Source organism: Xenopus laevis, chromosome 9_10L (assembly GCF_017654675.1).
Source record: "Xenopus laevis strain J_2021 chromosome 9_10L, Xenopus_laevis_v10.1, whole genome shotgun sequence".
Taxonomy (NCBI): domain Eukaryota; kingdom Metazoa; phylum Chordata; class Amphibia; order Anura; family Pipidae; genus Xenopus; species Xenopus laevis.
The window spans coordinates 121779536-121802845 of NC_054387.1; the positions used below are offsets into that span (position 1 = coordinate 121779536).

A 23310-nucleotide genomic window follows, 5' to 3' on the forward strand; every position below is an offset into this window, starting at 1 on the left:
AAATCCTAATTTGCATATGCAAATTAGGGACAGTTTGGTAAAAAGTGGATAAAAACTTTTTTTAATTGTTTTGTGACAAAAAGTTACGTGATTTCCCTTCTCATGCAAATTAAGATTCGGTTCGGCCAGGCACAAGAATTCGGCCAAATCCGAATCCTGCAGAAAAAGGTCGGATCCTGCATTCAGTGCATCCCTATTCACCCCAGTGCCTGTGTATTAATTTTTATACATTGGTAAAATTGCTAGCGTTTGTCAGTGGCCTTTTGTGTTACTAATATATTACTTTATTTCTTTACGTTCCCTTGGTCTGTCCTTGTCCAGCTACGAAATACCTCACATTGGACTTTGTCCTGCCCGTTCAAAGCCCCCGGGTAGAGGCTGATACCCAACTAACCCTGCCCCTGGACATCAACAACTACCTTATGTTTAAATATGTGCGGGTTTTCTTTAAGGTAAGGGAACAGGGGGGTATTCAAACTCGTTTTTTACTGCCACGCGATGATATGGTTGGTCCAGCTCTATCACATGATGTCACTGCTCTGAAATGATGTATGCGATAATTGTAACACCAACTAATATTTATACAGGGAATAATGTACCCCGTATTGCAGGATGTCAGAAGGCACTTAAAAATCCTTATATTTTACAGCAGGGGTACATTATTATTAATATTATTATTATTATTATTATTAATAATACACAAGTTTCAGGGAGTCATGTGACACAAGCTACATTACCCTGTGTCCGCCTGCACTCCATAGTGACCCACAGGGAGCACACCGCAGGCCAAAGTACAAAAAAAACAGGGTGCAGGGTGTTCTAACCCTTAATTTAACATTCTATTTGTTTAGTGAATAATAATCTTGAACCATATACCTTCCTGTATGTGTACGGCTGTATGTCACTTGTTGTATGTATTGTGCTACAGGATTTGAGGGAAGAACACAAGTCATGGTTGTTGTTCCTCTTGCAGGAGCCATTATTTGGGATGCTAACAGTGCCACTTGGGTCCTCTCTGCTTCCAGTGGAGGATGATCTGCGACAGTATGCTATCTCTTCATTTAAACTGGTAGGGGGTCTTGAAAGCTATATTTTGCTGTCGGATGCTCCTTATTTGTGCTGTCTGAAACACAAGAAGTGCAAGAGATAAAGACGCTTATTATAAAGAGTTTATTTCTCCATCCTTACAATGGGAGGGAGAGTGTGACTAAAGGTGGCCATACACGGAGAGATCCGCTCGTTTGGCGATGTTGGCAAACGATCGGATCTCTCTCCGATATGCCCATCTTGAGGTGGGCAATATCGGGCTGATCCGATCGCGGGCCCTAGGGCCCAACGATCGGATCCTAACGAATGGGAACGGGCGGTCCGATCGCGGGACCACATCAACGAACAGATGCGGCCGCGATCCGACGGGATTTTTAGTCCCATCCGATCGAGATCTGGCCAACTTTCGGCCAGATCTTGATTGGGGAAGCCCCTCGGGGGGGCCCCATACACGGGCCAATAAGCTGCCGAATCGGTCTGTCGGCAGCTTTTGTCGGCCCGTGTATGGCCACCTTAAGTCACTTTTACTGTTTCCACTGTCTTTTTAAATTGGTAGAGCTAGAGTCACAAATCTCATCAGAATAGGTCAATGGCATAATTGTCTCTCTGGTGCATTTACAATTACAAGCTTTAGGGCAGAGACACTCAGATTCAGGGAGATTAGTCACCCAGCGACAAATCTCCTCATTTTCAGGGCGACTAATCTCCACGAACTGCCTCCTGCCGGCTAGAATGTAAATTGCTGGCAGGATGACAATCGGTGTGCTTCCTTTTCCGAAGTCACCCAAAGTTGCCTCAGACGACTTCAGAAAACGAAGTGCTCTGATGCTTTTACTCAGTGTGATTTACTTTGTAGCCGGCGGGAAGCAGTTCGCTGGAGATTAGTCGCCCTGAAGAAGAGGCAATTTATCGCCGGCCAACTAAATCTCCCCGAATCTGAGCGTGTGTCTAGCTAGGGATGGGCAAATTGTTTCGCCTTGTTTCGCCTCAAAAATGATGCCCATAGACCTGTATGGCGCGCGTCAAAATAATTTCGCCGCGCGACAACATTTTTTGGACACCCATAGACTTTAATGGGCGTTGGCGAATTTTCGGGTCAGATTAGCCCAGCCCTAGTGTGTCCCTTAGGGATGCACCTAACCCTTCTTTTCAGATTTTTCTGAATCCTGGACCCTCCTCGCTGAAGGAACTCCTGGGGTCAGGGCCGGCCTTAGGCCTATTGGACCAATTGGGCCCAATAGGGCCCCGCACCTCTGGGGGGCCCCGCACCACAGGGCAGCACAGATAATATTTCCCTCAGCACATGATGCTGCCTGGCCTGCCCCCAACTTTGAGAGTCCAGCCCATCCCCAAATCCATAGGTCTAGCCTGCCCCCAACTCTCATAGGCCCAGCTTTCCTCCAACCTTGATAGGTCTTGCCTGCCCCCAATCCAACCAAGCCTGCTCCCAAGCTGAATCAGCCCAGCCTGCCCCAAACTAATTGGCCCAGTCCACTCTCCTATTTCCTCCCTCTCTCTCTTACCCTGTGTGCCCCTATTATGTGCCCCTATTTCATCCCTCTCACTCTCTTACCTTGTCTGCCCCTTTCCTTTCTATTTTGTGCCTGTATGCCCTTATTTTCCTAAATACTTGGTGTGTCAGTAGCCAGCAACACTTTGTCTAGGGGCCCCGCCAACATGGTCCCAATTGGGCCCCACATTTGAAAGGACCAGCCCTGCCTGGGGTCCAACCAAACGCCAACCCAAATCCAAACCCTCACATCAGGCAGAAATTGCCAAGATGCACACAAAGAATTTTTGCATTTTGTAGGGTTCAGATTTGGTTCGGCCAGACTCATGGATTTGGCTGAATCTGAATCCTGCTGAAAATGGCTTGGATTTAGCTGAATCCCAAACTGAATCCTATACATAAAGTATATCAAGCAAGGAGACCACTACTTAGACTCATGGAACATAGTAAGATGATAAGGTGCTATCCTTAGCTAGACACATATAGTTTTTTTTGGTTTGAAATGGTTTATTTCTCCCTTTTTTGTTACATTTCAGATATTGAGGTTCATGGGTGATCCCTTTCTCGGAGGAACCCAGGAGATATTGTTCGGGAATTACATAGTCCAGAAAGGCCTCTCAAATATTGGGTTAAGGGACGAGATCCTGGCTCAGATCGCCAATCAAGTGTGGAGAAACACCAACCCAAACAATGAAGAGCGTGGCTGGTACCTTCTGGCCTGTTGTCTAAGCACCTTCGCTCCATCCACAAACCTGGACAAGTATCTTCTCAAGTGAGCACACAGACATCCCTGCACATTAATGAGTGTGATAGAGTATGTTATGGCTGTGCGTCCATCGTTAGGCTTCTAACATGTCCACCAGCTGCCAATTCTACTGAAACACATCAATCAAAATGTCTACTAGTATGACAAAAGATGACACATCACAATCTAATTTGTAATGGCCATACATTATAAGAAGCTGCTCGCTTGGCGAGATAAGATGCACTCGTTTGACAATGTCTGATATTCTCACCTGTATTGGGCTTTAATCCAATCATTAGCCCATTGCCAAATGATTGGATTACAACGGGGGGTATACAAACATTTGTTGGGAGGACCGCAACATCTACCTGATGTGGTCCCCAATCCGATGGGAAAATCAAACGTGCCTGATCTGCCAGATATCAGTGGGGTGGACCCGTCTGAGGTCCCCCTACACGGGCAAATAAACCAAATCAGTCTAGAGGGTCCGAATCAGAAGATTTAATCTGCCTGTGTATAGCCACTTTAAGATTATGGCAGGGATTTAGTAATAGATGTAAAGTCTTCTCCACAACTAGTAACCCATAGTAACCTTTTAGATCTATTCTTCTAAAGACAAATAAATGCCACCAGCTGGTTGGTTGCTATACATTCCCAAACTGTAGCACACTTCCCATCATTTATTACATTTCCACCCTAGCCAACACTAAAGATGCCCCTAACATCAACCTCAATGCCTTTACCTTCATGTGGCTTATGGTTTATTTTGTATAACATGTGTATGGTCTGAAAAAACATGGCGGTCGCAAAGCAAGTGTGCAAATACTTTCACTGTTGGTGTTTCAGGTATGTTTCTGATTATGCGTACAATGGATATAAACCTGTCTGCCAGCATAAACTCATCCAGGCAATACAGAAGTCCCAGCAAGGCTCTGAAACAGCCAGGAATTTCCCTCCAAGCCTATTGGAGTGGACAGCCAGCCGGGAGCGAGCAAATATGGCAATGGACGTCCATTGCTTTGACAGTAAGTTGGTGTCCGGTGAAAATGTACAAGACTGTAAAATTATGCTCAAACATATGAAGATATTATAATATAGTAACCCCTTTTTACAGCCCCATTGAATTTTATACCTGTATTTTGGGATAACAGTGTACCTTTAACTAAATACATGTAATGTCTACAATACGTTGATATATCCTAACTCTTTAACTCTCTCTCCAAAACTGATCACTTCTTGTACTGTTTAAGGTGTGAAAATCTCTTGTCCTATTCATTCTTGGACTGATGGAGAGGAGATAGCTGGTGACGTACTCAGGCACAGGTAGGCAAGGACTGGGCGTGTCCTGGTCATGTTTGCTTTGGGGCTGATGTAATGTTTGATATTTGGTAGAAGAAAAAAAATCGAAGAACTAAGAATAGACTTGAAATCATTTGCAGAAATTGACAGCCTGTGTATTTTTAATCCAACTGCAGCCACACACCCAGAAACTACCATTTGCCTTGTTTTTATAATGCAGATTATTGGAGGTAGCGAGAGCACTAACCAGTGGCGTAACTAGATATTACTGGGCCCCACAGCAAATTATTTTTCAGGCCCCCAAAATGTTTAGAGGTTGACTTGTTTCTCCAATATTTATTGAAATTGTATATGAATTAGGGCCTCATGGGGCCCCTATACCTCCTGGGCCCCCCTGCAGCCACAGGGTCTGCTTCCTCTATAGTTACGCCCCTGGCACTAACGCAGTCAAATAATATTTGTGCTATCCACTATTAGTCAGCACAGGGCCACTGTAGATTGTTCCCTCTGAATATTTATAGTAGTACTTCCCAGACTGTAGGTAGGTTCCCCTGGGGTAGGCTCTGCCTAGAAGTTAGTCTGAAGCAGATTAGAGGAGAATGTTAAATTGCTCAGGTAGAAACACACTAAAGACCAGATTGATGGCCAGATATGATGAGAACTGGGACAAACACTTATTTGTTCACAAACAAAAATATAGTTCACTTGTAATTAATGTTCACTCACTTGTATTACTCAAATTCAGGCTGTGTAGAGGTATATAAACCAGAATAGGGATACTGAAAACAAGAAAAAGCAGTAAAACCCCACACTACCTTACTAAAATTAATTGAGATCTAATTCTATAAGTGCTTAGTGCTATTATAAACATATGCTTGGTTCTCAATCAATTTAGCACCAACATACAATTAATGGTATTTCAATCGATTGTGTTATATATAAATAATTAAAAAGATTAAGGTGCTCAAGTGCTATAAATCAGGTGATGTGACCCGCAATAAAATGTATCTACACACAATTATCAATAATCTAAAAGTTCATGGTTCTTATATGAATTAAATAAGGTGCTAGTGCTGTAGTTATAATTTTAAAGTGAGTTCATGGTATCAAACAATTAAAAATAAAGCGTCAGCAATTCATGAATAAAAGTAAGAAATGAGAAAATAGTACAGAGGTGGAGTTGTCCTAAAGAAACTGGTTCTAAGTCCTGGGACACCACACGTGGGAGGAAGGCAGAACACTGAGGACTGTGGTCTCGTTACTACGTTTAACTGTCTTGTAAGGAGAGCTTACTTTGCTATAAACCCAACAAATCCTCAGTGCCTTAGAGATAAAAGAGAATAAAAGGAATGCTGCACTAGTAGCGCTACAATTCCATTAAATTTCTCTCGATCCGAGATTCAATTAAAGTTTAAAAAGGTAAGATTTCAATAATCAGCTTTTTTTAAAAAAAAAGGGTTTGAAGGCTCACCTTTCTCCCACGTGTGGTGTCCCAGTGCTAAGAACAACGCAGCCAGTTTCTTCGGGACAACTCCACCTCTGTACTATTTTCTAATTTCTATTCATGAATTGCTGACGCTTTTTTTTTAATTGTTTGATACCATGAACTCACTTTAAAATTATAACTACAGCACTAGCACCTTATTTAATTCCTATAAGAACCATGAACTTTTAGATTATTCATCAATTGTGTGTAGATAGATTTTATTGCAGGTCACCTGATTTGTAGCACTTGAGCACCTTAATCTTTTTAATTATTCATATATAACACAATCGATTGAAATACCATTAATTGTATGTTGGTGCTAAATTGATTGAGAACTAAGCATATGTTTATAACAGCACTAAGCACTTATATAATTAGATCTTAGATTAATTTTAGTAAGGTAGTGTGGGGTTTTACTGCTTTTTCTTGTTTTCAGTAAACACTTATTTGTTGTCCTAGTTATTCAGTGTTGGGCTGGGGTATCTGGGGCCGGACTGAAGGGTCCCCAGGCCCAGCCAGTCATCAGGGATGGTTCCTGAAGTAGAGGTGCAAAAAGAATAGTATGTAGAGAAAAGAGACTCAGGAGAATAAAGACGTTGAATGAGGAGAGGAGGTATAATAGTTTGGAAAGTGGGCCCTCAACCTAAGGTCTTCTGGTGGGCCCCTGGTATCCCAGTCCGACACTGTTTGTTTATGCCAAGCAGAACATTATAGATTTTGCCCCCATGCTTATTTGCTCTATTAAATAATCCTGGAAGTCCAGTATGAACATCTAGTAGGGACCTAGATTATTTTGGAACCATAGCAGGGCGAATGACACAATTTTTTTTCTAAAGTAAGCAGACAAGCACATTGTTGGAGCTTGAATCCAAAAAGTTTCTACTACAAATAATAAAATGATGATGTTATTCAAAGAGATCAGTGGAGTTGTAGAACAGTCTTGGGGATGGTCATAAATATCTCTTGGATGGCCAAATCCATTCTACAGGCTTCCAGTTGGACAACCCATCTCAATAATCTCTCCCCACAGTCTGACGTAGGGAATTATCCATTTTATGGCCCCATTTGTATTGCCATGCAAATCTTATTTCTGCCCACTCCATACCCTTAACCCCATCTGACTTTGTGTTAGGGGATAATAACATAATAGGAAGAGCTTGAGACTAGCCAGCAAGAAGGACAATGACAGTTTAGACAAGGTTAAAACTACAAACTGAAGCAATAACATGTTGTAAAAAAAGCTCTGGATATTTCCATTAGACAACTGCAAAAGGGGCATCATAAATAAAGATACAGTGACCCTATAATTTCAGCAGCTGGAGTTGGCATTTGGACGAGAGATCTCATAGATCAGAGGCTGTTTGAACCAATCAAAAGTGTTTAGCTATTGATTAACTCTCCTGTGTCTGTCTGATGGTTCTGTCTAACACGTCTCTCCGTAGGGGTGTGACTGAAGGCTACAGGGGTTGGTCAGTGTCCCTAAAAGAAGGAGGACAATGGACCGAACTCGCTGGCCAAGATTATGTCTTGGATTTAATCTGTAATATGGAACTGCCAAAAGGGTTCCCCAAACAGAAGTCTTATTTCATCACAGCGTCAGAAGCCCATGAGAACAGCAGCCACCCCAGTGCGTAGGTATCTAACCATGCAGCCTGGCTCCACGCACCTATGCAATTGGCTACAACAACTCTTACATTTCAGCTTGTAAGCAGCCAATCACAGTAGTCCACCTGGCAGCCCTGTTGATCTTAAAATGGTGCCATATCTCTTTTAATGACATCTATTTTTGAGGCCGGGTAATGACAATATGAATATTACTATTAGATTGTCTGCCACAGGTGCAATATCCTGGGCATGGGTAAGCAGTTCATTATGGGCCCAAGGCAATGAACGATTAGAGACTAAACCAATGAACAACCACAAACAGAGTGCTAGCTTTGCTTTTTCCTTAGAGTATTTGGGAACAGAGGAGAAGCTGGGGAAACAGTTCCACCACCACCTACAACAAAGGCTCCCTCTTTACCACGTCAAGATTCTGAAGGTTATCACAACAATGGTGAGTGTCTGCTATAGAAGGTGAGTGTGCTCCTCTCTGCATGAGTGCAAATGTGGCCATACACTGGCAGAGCCAACAAATACACTTGGAAACTTCTCTTTGGCATATGGAAATTGAAACCCTTTAGTCTTGCGGAGAAAAATTAGAGATAAACAACAAATAACACCTTTCCTGCCTCACCTTCTACTCCCCAGCAGATTCGGACTCTGTCAGTGAACCTCAGTCCCAGAAGGGAATGGATCACTACCTCGACAGTCTGTTTGATCCTGTTTTATCCTATGGCAATGGGGTAAGTGAGCTACTTACTACTATTAATCTACTGCTACTACAGGCACCATCTCTCCCTACTATACCTTCTATCCCACAGTCACACTCCCTTCCCAGAGACTATTATCCACCGTTACTATAGGCACCATCTCTCCCTACTATACCTGCTATCCCACAGTCACAATCCCTTCCCAGAGACTATTATCCCACTGTTACTATAGGCATCATCTCTCCCTACTATACCTGCTATCCCACAGTCACAATCCCTTCCCAGAGACTATTATCCGACTGTTACTATAGGCACCATCTCTCCCTACTATACCTGCTATCCCACAGTCACACTCCCTTCCCAGAGACTATTATCCCACTGTTACTATAGACACCATCTCTCCCTACTATACCTGCTATCCCACAGTCACACTCCCTTCCCAGAGACTATTATCCCACTGTTACTATAGACACCATCTCTCCCTACTATACCTGCTATCCCACAGTCACACTCCCTTCCCAGAGACTATTATCCACTGTTACTATAGGCACCATCTCTCCCTACTATACCTGTTATCCCACAGTCACACTCCTTCCCAGAGACTATTATCCACTGTTACTATAGGCACCATCTCTCCCTACTATACCTGCTATCCCACAGTCACACTCCCTTCCCAGAGACTATTATCCACTGTTACTATAGGCACCATCTCTCCCTACTATACCTGCTATCCCACAGTCACACTCCCTTCCCAGAGACTATTATCCCACTGTTACTATAGGCACCATCTCTCCCCTACTATACCTGCTATCCCACAGTCACACTCCCTCCCCAGAGACTATTATCTCACTGTTACTATAGACACCATCTCTCCCTACTATACCTGCTATCCCACAGTCACACTCCCTTCCCAGAGACTATTATCCCACTGTTACTATAGGCACCATCTCTCCCTACTATACCTGCTATCCCACAGTCACACTCCCTTCCCAGAGACTATTATCCACTGTTACCATTCTATTCTATGAACACAGCCAGTGCCATTGAATCATGTCTGTAAATATTATGATTGCAGAAGACACCTTATGATATGTATTGCTGCCTATACAGTTGACTGAGCCTGGTGTATTAAGCAGCTTAGTTTACATCAGCTGCTTTTTAAGATTCACTGCCGCATTGTGTTCTTGGCCCACTGTCACTTGATCCCGGCCTCTGAGCACAGCAGCCTCTCTCAGGTATCACGTTCAGCTTAAACATGCAGAGCAGCCACGTCCCAGTCACTGACTCCCTTCACCTTTGCAGGATCTGGAGAAGTTAACTGCAATGTCCCAAAAGATGAAGGGCGGTGGAGGGGTGGGAGGAAGAGATGGACGTGAGGTCCCCAGAGACTCCAACTTTTCTGGTGATGAGGCACAAAGTGCAGGTAAGGCAGGTATTATATATCCTCTGCGAAGGGTTCATTTCATTTGTACCTTGGGCACATTAATAAACCATAGCACCCTCTTAGTAATAAACTTCAGTCTCTACCTGAACTGTGATCGGAATATACATTTTAGCATTTTTCCAGTATTAACATTTGCTGTAACCATTGCTGTACTAACTGATGTATCTTACAGACAGTGATAGCTAAAATGAGAATTGCCAGACATAAGAATGTTACTGTGTTGTTTTTTTAAGGTCTATGCTTCCTTTCTTAGGTTTGGACCAGAGTATGTATGCCCAACAGCAAGCCTACATCAACCAGCAAGCCATGTTGTTGGTAAGCAACACCATAAGACTGTGTGGTCTTACTACACTTTTTATTGAATATAAACATGTTAGCTTGCCTACCATAAAGTTGATTGCCTGAAGAGCAAACTTTGTAATGGCCATATGCTCCATCTGTACATCATCAATATATCTTACACCTCAGGCCCAGCAGATGACTATGCAGGCCATGGCTATTCAGCAACAGATGGTGAACAATCCTTCTGCTGAAATTTCAATGACCAACAGCTCCGGACCCAGCATGACAGCCCAGCCTACCCACTCAAATTCACAACGAGTAACCCCAACAGTAGCACCTATGCCCAGAACTGGGTCTCCATTCCAGGTATAAGGTCACTTATACATTTATTCTTTTTGTAATGAAAATATATGACATCCCTCAGCTTAGAGTCAATGTTTACACCCTCTAGAAGGTATAAAATGCTACATGTATGTCTATGTTTTTCATCTGACTCTATCTGTTGTTCACAGAAAAAAGTTGTTAATGGGACTCCAAGTAGGATACAGATATCAACCGCCAGAGAGAGCTCCCAACGTAGACCTGGTGAGATTTAGGGGCCTATTTATGAAGCCTCAATTTGTTTTCTGGTCAAGTTTTTTAGGGGGAAAAGTTTTTATAGAAAAAAATAAACTCTCATTTTTAGAGATTTATTATACCCAAAAGCTGCTAAAAATCCAAAACCGAACATACTCCATCTAAAACCTGTCAAGGTCATGTATAAGTCAATGGCAGATGTCCCTTTTACAATCTAAAGATGTTTCTTGGCATCGTGACCTACGCTGGTTTTCGTACGATAATACGATAGTCCAAAAAAGTCTGGGGTTTTCGGGTAACAAGTCAAAAAAATTGTACGACTCGAGCATCAAATTCGAAAATGACGTACGATTAGAATTTTGTTGAGACTTTTCCCACACTTTTTCTAGCTGATTTTTTGATCAATTAGTTAAAATCATGGATGGCCATAAGTCGACTTTGTTTAAAAAATGGGATAAATTTGACTATCACTATCTTCTCATATTTCATGGTGTTAGAGCTAGAAGATATCAGTCCTTAACTGCAGCTTGAACTCTTCCCCTCTACATACATCACCTTATAAAACAAGTGATCTAAAGTAGGTCTGTCCAACTTTAGTCCCATTGATGGATGTGGTCTTCCAAGAGTTTCCATGACCTTCAGCAAGCTCAAGGGCTCCACAAGTCTCTTTGTATCACATCTTTATTTTAAATAAAATACCTTCAGATACATACTGTTGCATTAATTGGCTCACTACATGCAAAAGGTGCGGCAATCATCATTAGCAGAGCTGTCAAACTGAAGGCCGAATGTGGTCAGCCAAGGCATTTTTATGACCTCCATCAAATGATGTGTGCAAAATAATTGCTGGGCCACAATTATATCTCTTTCATTTGCTTGTTTGCGCAGGTCCATCCAACCCCCACCACCCAGAAGACCTTATACAACAATCTGCAATTAATTCTGAGCACTTTTCAGAGCCAAGCCACAACATTAAGGACATAATTAATCGTTATAAGCAGCCCGGTGCCACCAGGCAACCAGCGCCTGTTGTAAGGTAAGTACAGGATATCCTCAACCAACTATAGGTCTTGTAGAATAGTAAGATGGGTGCAGTTCTTCAAGGCATGCCCATGGACTCCATAAACCTCCTTTTAGGACATTGTAATATAATTTGAACCTCAAACATGGTTTATGGGCCCACAATATGGAAGAGGGAGGACAGCACTGTCATATAAACAATACAACCCTCTCACAGTATTCACAAACACCATGGTGGCACCATGACAGATGTTTTGTGTACGTCAGATAAGCTTGGTCAGATGTGAAGTATTGACAACCAATACAGAGGGAAAACATGGAAATAATAGAATACATTCAGATTGTATTACCTACTTTTACATTACTGGAGTTTTCAAGAACTTTGTGCATTTGATCCATTCACAGACAGTGACTGATAACAGCTTTACGGTATGTTACCTTCTTACAGGAAGCCACCAGCAAAAATTTTCGGGAGAAAAATAGATCCGCACGAAGAGGCCCTAAGTATCTTGAAGGGGCAGATGCCGTCCAAACCACTCACTGGACCAACACCAGTATCCAATATGTCCTATGTGCCCAAGGTAACATTACCAGACTTAACTCGACTGGTCAGAGAAAGTAGGAAACAGAAACAGAATGTTGATCAGATAGAGGTATTACATACTATATAAACTACTGTATGAACATACATACTTAGTTAACAGAATCCATCAGTCGTTTCCATTCAAAAAAATATTTTGGATATTGTATAATGAGTGAACAGGGCTATAAATAAGTAATGATCAAGCATGTATTTTATTATACAGGCGCCTAGAGACACTGTGGCCTTAGTAAAGCCTGTTCCTAGCATCAAGACAAAGACACCTGTAGCCCAACCACCAGTAAGCCATGTCAGACCAACTCCTGCACCTACAGGTCCGTATAAGACAGTCCTAGTTTTATATGTTGTTTGCTCTTAAAATGCCATGTATTGTATTTTCCTTACTGATTTTATTTAAGGAGAAGATTTAATATAATATTGATATCCTAGCATGAAATTAGGGTTGCACCAAATCCAGGATTCGGTTCGGGATTTGGTCAGGATTCTGCCTTTTTCAGCAGGATTCAGATTCACCGATTTCTTCTGGCCGGCCGAACTGAATCCGAATCCTAATTTGCATATGCAAATTAGGGACGGGGAGGGAAATCTCGTGACTTTTTGGCACAAAACAAGGAAGTAAAAAATGTTTTCCCCTTCCCACCCCTAATTTGCATATGCAAATTAGTATTTGGTTTTGCCGAATCTTACACGAAGGATTCGGGGGTTTGGCCGAATCCAAAATAGTGGATTCGGTGCATCCCTACATGAAATAGTCAGTGACTTAGAACTATGATGACATCTGAGCTTACATATTGTGAGTATATTTTTGATATCAATACACCAACACATGAGCAGATTTCCCTGCAGTACTTGTCTAAGGGGCCTAATGTAAAGCTTGAGATTGTCCAGGAAACCTTCTTACAAGTCAAGTAGGGTCTTTATTGGATAGGAATTGCTTGGTCAGCGTTATTACACCTGTTTAATGGGTTGCTATGGTCTGCGACTGAAAAGTAAAATGTATGCCCTTAGTTGCCTATATTTATGGACCCCTCCAATTAAGATAAAAAAGTGGCTGTTGGATTAAGACTAAGAATATGGGGGAGTCCAATATTAGTGCCAGGGCCTAATAAACCATCAGAGAATTAAATTAAATTATGCAAAGCTAGAGATGATGTTGAACTGTTTTTTGGTGTTACTGCTCCCATAACGTTCCCATACGTGGGCAGATATTGGGAGCACTGGGAACAGGTAACTATTTCGGACTGATTTGATTGATGCTCTCCTTATATAATGGTTAGTGGTTCTCTTCCCACATGTCATGGTGTTTTTGTTCTTCAGTCACTGTGAACCGGGAACTGTCTGAGGAACAGGAGAACATCCAGACCCAACTGCATCGCCAGTATAGTGAAGAGTACTACACATACACTAATGTTCCATGGCGGATATATATCAGGAAGGAGGTGAGCAGGGGTTGATCTTTAACATAAATAAAATGCATGGATATTATATTTCAGTTACAATATTTGTAACTCTAAAAGAACGCAACTCAACAGTTTTAGAAGTTCATCCCTGGTTGGAGGTGGAGGCCAATGTATGGTATTGTGACTGATTCGTTTGTAGAATGATGTTCGGCATTGGAGTATAATATCTCAGACCTGTGCCTTTTTCTTGCAGGTATTTTACCCTAGAGACAGTTTTAACAACCCCCTGACTCTTGATCTTATCTTCAAGCAGGTAAGACACTTGTGATATGTATCTGTTTTTGTACTATGTTTAGTAGAGCTTTTTTCACTAGAGGTGTTACAAACTATAATTTTAGGCAGAAGCATCTGCTATGGTGTGAGTATTCCAGCTTCCATGGGCTGCAGCAAAGGATCATTTCAATATGCCTTTGGCAAAAAGGGTTTATGATGATTAGTTAAAGGAGACGGAAAGTCTTCTTCCACTTGGGGTTGCCAAATGTTAGGCACCCCCAAGTGATTGTATTTACTTACCTGAAACCCCGGCCAGTGCTCCTATCTGCAGAAAACTGCACCGGCCTGGGGTTCTTCCAGCGAGCAACATGGAACGATCCTCTTCTCGGCTTCTTCTTTCTTCAAATTTCCCGGGGGGCAGATGTATGCGCAGAAGAATGAAATAGCCAACTTTTCGCTCTACTGCGCATTCACAGCTCTGAGAAGAAAGAAGAAGCCGGAAGAGTATCGCTTTGTGTTGCTCACTGGAAGAACCCCAGCCAGTGCTCCTATCAGCAGAAAACTGTGCCGGCGCTGGGTTTCAGGTAAGTAAATACATTCACTTTGGGGTGCTTAACATTTGGCACCCCCAAGTGGAAGAAGACTTTCCTTCTCCTTTAAAGCTAAGATTCATTTAAGCTGCCCATAGACGCAAAGATCCGATCATACAAATCGGACAGGTGCCCAGGCCAAATTTGACAAGTGTTGATAAATGACCCCAGTGGCTTCATAGTTTCAAGTGTTCCATTGTTGATATTTTGTTCCCTCATCCCCATAGCCCATTTTAGTATGAAAGGAGCTCACCACATACTTAGATCAGACCTGTCCACGGGTATCCTGTGTCCGATTACCCAAATCAATATGTAGAACTGTAGTGTAGATGTGGAACAGATCCAAGGCGGCAGTCAAACTGCAAAAAATCCGTTTATTGGGGAGTGTACAACATGTTTCGGGACAAGCCCTTTATCAAGTGTAAGCAAGTGTAAGTGTATACACTTGATAAAGGGCTTGTCCCGAAACATGTTGTACACTCCCCAATAAACGGATTTTTTGCAGTTTGACTGCCGCCTTGGATCTGTTCCACATCTACACTACAGTTCTACCCATAGCCCATTTGCCTTGATAATTAATTCAAATTTTTTTTCTGAACTCAAAGATAATCAATGACACCCTCACAGAGAACTGCATCAGGATGTCCAAGGAAGAGAGGCAAAAGATGAGGTCCCTGCTAGGTGAGACTCTACAAAGCCATAAATTGTCTTTATAATAAAGGACTTTCTATGGGGTTCACATATGCAAAGTCTTCATTTTAAATTATGTTTACACTTTTGTGTATTTTTCGTGGATTGTGATAGTGTATGTAGAGTACATTAGTATCTTCGTGTATGTTACTAGTTCCCTTATTTAGAATTTCACAGTTTTGGGAGAAATACACCATGGTACATTGCGGGCTGACCTAGAAAATCTTTTTAAATGAAACCTCTTTGTGCAGTGAGTTGACTAGGAATTACTGGGCCCCAGAGCAAAATCATTTTAAGACCCCACACTTTTCAGAAATGACTTACTTCATACATACATATAATGAACTTTCTACTTTGTCTAAGCTTTCTACCTTGTCCAAACAACAATACGTTTCCTGGTCATAAAGAACAAAGCCATGTCTGTCTGTGAGGGCCAAGTCCCACTTCACTCCTTTAATATGGTGGGAGAATAGCTCATGAGCATGAAAGATGAGGAATTAGAATCTTGTAGTAAATGAAAGTGCTTTAGGAAGTTTGTATCAACTTATCTTGGGGGCTAAAGGAGACAAAACAGTTGTATGTAGTAGGGATGCACCGAATCCAGGATTTGTTTTAGGATTAGGCCAGGATCCGGCCTTTTTCAGCAGGATTCGGATTCAGTCGAATCCTTGTGCCTGGCTGAACCGAATCTGAATTTCCCAGGCCCTAATTTGGATATGCAAATTATAATTTGCATTCGGTTCATTATTGGGCTAAATCTTTCACAGAGGATTCAGGGATTTGGCTGAATCAAAATTAGTGGATTCGGTGCATCCCTTGTATCTAGTTTTAAACCCAAAAGAGTGCATTTCTTTTAATTGCTAAAAATCTTGTAGGCTTTCACCAGTGTTCTAGTCCAGACCCCAACCTATGGCCACACAGATATGGATAAGATCCATTTAATTAGCAAGAAGCTGATCTTTGCACAGTTTGATCATCCGGGTGGCCTGAATCTACCCAATCTAATTATTTGGCCCTCAAGCCATTCATTGCATTGACCCATGTGATTACTACTGAAAAAATAAAGCCTTACCTTTGTTTTGAACAGCTGATTTCAGGCTGGACTCCATCAATGCCATTGCTGATGAAAGTTTGAAAAAAAAGATTGTCACGGTTGCCAGGGAGGAGCTGGAGGTATACTTCTCACGCCTTTTCCCAGCTGCGGTAAGTCTCAGGGAAAGTAAAGAAGTTATGTAAAATAACAGGCTTAAGTCTATAAGTTACTCATGACTGTACCATCTGTATAGGGAAGCGTGGGCACAGGTGTTCAGTTCCTCGGAGTGTCGCATGTTGGGATAAAACTGCTGAAGTTGCTGAAGAGCGGTGGTCCCACCCCTGAGCAGCTCAGAGTGTTAAGAAGCTACAGGTAGGATGGACAGACAGAGATATGTAATATTTATTTTTAGACGTATTCTTTCTTCTTATTTCTTCTTACTAAACTGAAAAAAGAAATCATTTGATGGTTGCCATTAATTACTGCCTAGGTACAAATCAATGTCATGGGTGGTGCATGCTTCATGATAGTGTTTCCATAGACCACAATGCCCTAAAAAAATATATTCTGTATTTTTCTTATAGTTACACGGACATCATGTTCGTCACTGTCCTCTCCAAGAACATGCTGGAGTTCAACCTGACCAATGAGAAGCTCATCCTGTTTTCATCGCGCTCAAGTCAGGTGAAGACCATGATAGACTGCTTCCTGATGGAACTGAAGAAGGTATGATGGGTGTTGGATGCTTCTATTGATAATATCCCAATGCCATTGGCAAATATGGAAGCTACGGTAACCTCCCACATTAGCATAAGCAAAACTCCAGGGGCACCCAAACCACCAGCTGAGAAACCCTTGTTTATTAAATAAAAACACAACATGTAGTCAAGTCTAACTGCAGTTTTGAGAGGCTGACTGTACAAGCCTTTGCATCCAATGATTGGGTTATCTTTATGTTTCCAGGATTCAAACTATGTTGTTGCAGTGCAAAATTATGTGACGGAAGATAAGTCTTTTCTGAGTTTCCATAAAGGAGACGTTATCCGCCTGCAGCCACTAGATGGACTTAAGAAAGGTCAGTAATTATGTGACCCCTTAACTCTGATTGGATCATGGAGAAACCAAATATCCAGGTTTGGTTGAGTAGTTTGACCAACAGTCTTTATACTTTGGGGGTCCTTTTTGGCAGATCATCATGCGATCCTGAATGGAGCAAAGGGGCGTGATAATGGAAAAGGTGGTGCAGCTTCTCCTCACTTCCTCTCAGATCTACTCATTGAGGTCATTGGCCTGTCTGGTTATCTGCATGACCTCAAACTTGCAGACTGATTGGTCCTATGGTTGGCCACCTTAAAAATGAAATTGATGATATGTTGCTGTAGCTTTGATTATAAATGTATATCTATCTATGATCAAGGCAACCCATCATCAATTGCTTTCTTAAGGTAACCATATAGGGGCCACTCTTTATTTTATTTCATCGTTATTTGTCAGGCTGCAAGATTTGACAGCACATGGATGACCAAACTTGACCTATGTATATGACTGTAAAGGGCTACTGTTGTCTAGAGATATACCATAAACCAGGACATTGGTGGCCATACCACAATCAACATAGACCAGCACTGATCTCCCATAAACCTTGCTCATAAGGCTCCATAAACATGTTATCTTTTAAGACTTGCCCATTCTGTGCCATAGAAATAGGAGCCTGTTATATAACCCCATGATCCATTCATACTACATTCTGCCTTTTCTGCATTGCCATTTCCATGAATCTGACCTCCTGCCCTGTAATACTTTCATTTGGTAACCTCATTTTTCGACGCTAACTTGTACTATTAATTTCCATGCTGCAATATGGATGCCTGACAGGTCAAAACTATGGCTGTGTTGTAAGAAAGAAGGTGATGTATTTGGAAGAACTTAAACGTGGCACTCAGGACTTTGGTGGGTGTTTTGGCATGTTCCTGCTTTCTGTATATCCATCTATGTGTGAAATGCTGCACCCAGTAGCACAGTGTGTGTTATTGTATCTAGTAGAACTAGAAAGTCTAAGGGGCCGATTCACTAAGCTCGAGTGAAGGATTCGAATGAAAAATACTTCGAATTTCGAAGTATTTTTTGGGTACTTCGACCATCGAATTGGTTAAATTCGATCGAATTCGATCGAAATCGAACGATTCGAACGATTCGAAGTAAAAATCGTTCGACTATTCGACCATTCGATAGTCGAAGTACTTTCCCTTTAAAAAAAACTTCGACCCCCTACTTCGGCAGCTAAAAGCTACCGAAGTCAATGTTAGCCTATGGGGAAGGTCCCCATAGGCTTGCTAACCTTTTTTTGATCGAAGGATTTTCCTTCGATCGTTGGATTAAAATCGTTCGAATCGTTCGATTCGAAGGATTTAATCGTTCGATTCGAAGGATTTAATCGTTCGATCGAACGAAAAATCCTTCGATCGATCGATCGCAGGATTAGCGCTAAATCCTTCGACTTCGATATTCGAAGTCGAAGGATTTCAATTCGAGGGTCGAATTTCGAAGTATTTTTAACTTCGAAATTCGACCCTTAGTGAATCTGCCCCTAAGGGTCAGGGCACACAGGCAGATTTGGGGAAATTAGTCACCCGACGACAAATCTCCTCTTTTTCGGGGCGACTAATCTCCCTGAACTGCCTACCCTGCCTTCCCATCGGCTAAAATGTAAGTCGTCCCGAAGAAGCAGAGTCGCCGGGCGACTAATCTCCCCGAATCTGCCTTTGTGCCCTGACCCAATGGACTTTCTGAGTTTTCTTGAAGAAAACTCAGTTGATTTAGACTCAATTCTACAAGAGTCTCTATCTATCATGACCTGAATGAATGAAAAGCTTAGATAGCATGTGTTATTGTTTCACTCTGTGTGTATTTAGCCAATCAATATATTGGCCTATCCTATGGTATACAGTACATGTTGGGGCCGATTCATCAAGGGTCGAATATCGAGGGTTAATTAACCCTCGATATTCGACTGGGAATTAAAATCCTTCGACTTCGAATATCGAAGTCGAAGGATTTAGCGCAAATACTGCGATCGTACGATCGAAGGATTATTCCTTCGATTGAACGATTCGAAGGATTTAAATCCAACGATCGAAGGAATATCCTTCGATCAAAAAAACTTAGGAAAGCCTATGGGGACCTTCCCCATAGGCTAGCATTGACTTCGGTAGCTTTTAGATGGTGAACTAGGGGGTCGAAGTTTTTTTTAAAGAGACAGTACTTCGACTATTGAATGGTCGAATAGTCGAACAATTTTTAGTTAGAATCCTTCGATTCGAAGTCGTAGTCGAAGGTCGAAGTAGCCCAAAAAATACTTTGAAATTCGAAGTTTTTTTACTTCGAATCCTTCACTCGAAGTTAGTGAATCGGCCCCGTTGTTTTATGAGCTAACGGGGTTCTCACCACTAAATTAAAACTTTACATGGGTGGAATTACAATTCTTATATCAACTTATAAACTGATAGAAGAGCTATTGTAAATAAAATACATCTTTGTTGAATGTTCTGCGTAGCACGACCTTTCCTTTTGCTGTGCCACATTGTGTGGATCTCTGGTAGGATCTCTGGTGCTTGTTTCCTGTAGGATGGAAGTTCGGTGCCATACATAGCCGCGCAGGCCTCTTCCCAGCAGAGTGTGTGCAACCAGTGGCAGCTCCAGACTTTGTCAATCTCCCAGCAGATAGGAAGGAAGAGCCACGAAACAGGCAGAGCAGGGCTGCAGCATCTGCAGCGGTGGCCGTTGCGGTCGCATCTACGGCTGTTGCTCATGAATTCGACAGAAAGATGGATGTAAGTGGAATCCATTGGGTCCATTACTCATTGCTTCATTCCTCGGGACTTGACCTTGCATGTAGTTAAGAACAAAAAAAAACAGTTTGGTCACATGTTCCTCTGTATGAACTAGAAGTTAGGTCAACAAAAATGGTATAAAACCAACTGAAATAGGTGCAGTTCAAGATTCAAGAACTAAAAGTCTAACTAAAGAAGTAGCTAGAAGTGTTATACATTATGTTTTGTGCTTCTGTACCAGCCCAAGGGCAACCACAGCCCTTTAGCAGTAAAGATCTGTGTCTCCAAAGATGCCCCAGTAGCTCCCCATCTTCTTTTCTGCTGATTCACTGCACATGCTCTGTGCTGCTGTCACTTACTGAGCTTAGGGAGCCACTCACAATATACAGTACACATAGAATAGAAATGTCACAATATAAGGCTGATTAGTAATTAATACAGATAATTACTACATGGCAGCACAGAAACCAGTGCAATTAGCATCAGAATTTAATAATCAGAAAACCAGTAGCATCAGCTTATATTAAAGGGGAACCTCATTTTCTGCTGGATAATTAGTGACGAGCCCTAAGCTTAGCTTCTCAACAGCTGCTCAGAGCCCACTGAGCATGTGAGTGTCACAGACACTTTCCAAGATGGTGACCCCCTGTGACAAGTTTGAAGTCCTGGATCATTGCTGCTATTGACAAGCTGAAACTTTAGGGTGGTGCAATAAGCCTTTTTCATTTTTAGGGTTTAATTCTCCTTTAAGGATGCTAAAGATATTGAATAAGGGATCTCAAAATTCTGAAGGCAACCTGTTGCCATTAAAGCAAAGGTATCCTCGTCTTCATCTTGAAGTTAGAGTACAACATGCTTGTTTCATAACTATATGGGTATATCATGAAATCTCAACTCTTTATTTATCCAAATGTATTTATTAAGGTTCTCTCCTTCTGACTCCCTGTCCCTTCCAGGGTTCTCCTACCCCCAGCGAATACGCAGAGAGTTTGGACGAATACATAGACCCCAACACGTCAGAGATTATGCTTCAGGGAAGTCCATACAACATGATGGAATTTGCCCAGAAGTACTTTAGAGAGGGTCAAAGGCTGGCCACACAATCACAAGATGATAAGTCTCAGAAGATGTCAGGGTAGGAATAATATCAATGCCAGTGTATAGTTCCCATGGACTAATTTCGGCATGCATGTTTTCATGGCTTCAGTAGACAGCCTATGGCCCACCCACAGTTCACCCATTCACACCATATAGTGCATCACTGTGGTTGTTTTTGAAGGGTTCATCGTGATAAGTTGACTTTGAAGAAGTCAGTCAGGCTTTCTTGAAGGGTGCTTGAAAGTTTGGGACAAAAAAGAGGGATACCAAAACATTGCATATAATTCCACAGACAAATAGGAAAATACAAGACAAACCAAGCTCTTGATTTCTGACCTTCTGGCCTTCACTCCTCTTCTCCACCCATGACCTCTTCTCTTTTTTGACTTGATTTCTCTTGCATCTCCTTCTCTTCTTCACCCATGACCTCTTCCCTTTCTTGACTTGATTTCTCTTGCATCTCTTTCTCTTCTCCACACATGACCTCTTCCCTTTCTTGGCTTGATTTCTCTTGCATCTCTTTCTCTTCTCCACCCATGACCTCTTCCCTTTTTTGACTTGATTTCTCTTGCATCTCTTTCTCTTCTCCACCCATGACCTCTTCCCTTTTTTGACTTGATTTCTCTTGCATCTCTTTCTCTTCTCCACACATGACCTCTTCCCTTTCTTGACTTGATTTCTCTTGCATCTCTTTCTCTTCTCCACCCATGACCTCTTTCCTTTCTTGAATTGATTTCTCTTGCATCTCTCTCTCTTCTCCACCCATGACCTCTTCCCTTTCTTGACTTGATTTCTCTTGCATCCCTCTCTCTCTTCTCCACCCATGACCTCTTCCCTATCTTGACTTGATTTCTCTTGCATCTCCTTCTCTTCTTCACCCATGACCTCTTCCCTTTCTTGACTTGATTTCTCTTGCCTTCTGCCATCAAGAACCTCATATTTCATTTGTGCTCTAAACTGATTATACATTCATGACAGTGCTTCCCTCGAATCCTCAAACTCATTCTAAAAATCTTTGTTTGCTAATTTTGTAGTTTACTTCCTATCTTTTCAAGATCAGGTTGAGCGCTATATGGTGTTAAATCACTCTTATGTGACTGAAATCTTGTCTCAGGTTCTAGCACAGGATTGGCTTTACTTCTTATACATTTTTCTTTCTTTCCAGTGACTCTATTAAACAGAGTTCAAAGAAGACCAAAGAGACCAAAGATCCAGAGGAAATGCTGAAATTCACTAAGGTGACTAGAGGATCTTTGGTATAAGGGGCATGGTCCACAGAGTTCATTCTGGATTATACCTTAGTATATACATATCAATGATGAAGAAAAGGGGGGATAAAAGGGAGAAAGGTCTGAGCATTTAGCACAGTCTAGGGGTGCAGGATCTGAAATCTGGTGGGAGGTGTTAGGAGATATATCAAAAAGGAGGTCCCTTACCCATAAAGCTTACATTCTTGTGTGGCATACACCTGATACAATACTTTACTTGAGTAAAAGACATTAACATTCATGCTTATTTTTTACGGTGGAGCTAAATTCCTACCTCTACATCAATTCATTCCTGGTCCTTCTCTCCTTGCAGACTCCCATTCAGGAATCACTCATTGAATTCAGTGACGGAAGCATGAACAGAATCGCAGCTGAGGTCTTCTCAGGTAAGACAGAGCGCAGCCCTCTAAACAAAATGGCTCGAATGTATGTGAAAATCGGAAATGAGACTCGGGAGGGTTATTTACTAAAATCCGAATTTATCTAATTTTTTAAATAAAAAAAACCATGACCAAACTGTAATACCCGATTTTACCGTATTTATTATGCAACATCTCTAAATCTCTAAAAATCTCTAAAAATACGAGGTTTTAAAAAAAAACTGAAAAATTTGCCCCAAAATGCCCGACCAGATAAATTCGGAGTTTAGTAAATAACACCCTACATGTTATAACACTCCTTAGCTGCTATATTTTACAGGTCATCTACAACCATAAGTGCAACCCATCTTCAAGTCAGACAGCCAATATATTATACATGTATGGGATCCGTTATCTGAAAACCCATTATCCAGAAAGCTTTGAATT

At 41.8% G+C, this 23310-nt stretch overlaps 1 protein-coding gene across 1 annotated transcript in view; it reads left to right on the top strand.

Moving 5' to 3' along the window:
• myo15a.L (myosin 15a L homeolog) overlaps positions 1-23310 on the top strand; it is a 62814-nt gene that overhangs the window by 28854 nt on the left and 10650 nt on the right. Inside the window, exons 24-50 of the mRNA XM_041576677.1 lie at positions 322-452; positions 974-1069; positions 3094-3329; positions 4149-4327; positions 4553-4625; positions 7530-7718; positions 8040-8143; positions 8338-8432; positions 9702-9822; positions 10097-10158; positions 10312-10491; positions 10638-10710; positions 11590-11737; positions 12170-12302; positions 12528-12636; positions 13640-13761; positions 13976-14035; positions 15191-15266; positions 16363-16478; positions 16562-16680; positions 16893-17034; positions 17272-17383; positions 18184-18258; positions 19933-20138; positions 21095-21273; positions 22402-22474; positions 22818-22890. Coding sequence (XP_041432611.1) covers positions 322-452; positions 974-1069; positions 3094-3329; positions 4149-4327; positions 4553-4625; positions 7530-7718; positions 8040-8143; positions 8338-8432; positions 9702-9822; positions 10097-10158; positions 10312-10491; positions 10638-10710; positions 11590-11737; positions 12170-12302; positions 12528-12636; positions 13640-13761; positions 13976-14035; positions 15191-15266; positions 16363-16478; positions 16562-16680; positions 16893-17034; positions 17272-17383; positions 18184-18258; positions 19933-20138; positions 21095-21273; positions 22402-22474; positions 22818-22890 — 3282 coding nt within the window. The remainder of the gene's footprint in view (positions 1-321; positions 453-973; positions 1070-3093; positions 3330-4148; positions 4328-4552; positions 4626-7529; positions 7719-8039; positions 8144-8337; positions 8433-9701; positions 9823-10096; positions 10159-10311; positions 10492-10637; positions 10711-11589; positions 11738-12169; positions 12303-12527; positions 12637-13639; positions 13762-13975; positions 14036-15190; positions 15267-16362; positions 16479-16561; positions 16681-16892; positions 17035-17271; positions 17384-18183; positions 18259-19932; positions 20139-21094; positions 21274-22401; positions 22475-22817; positions 22891-23310) is intronic.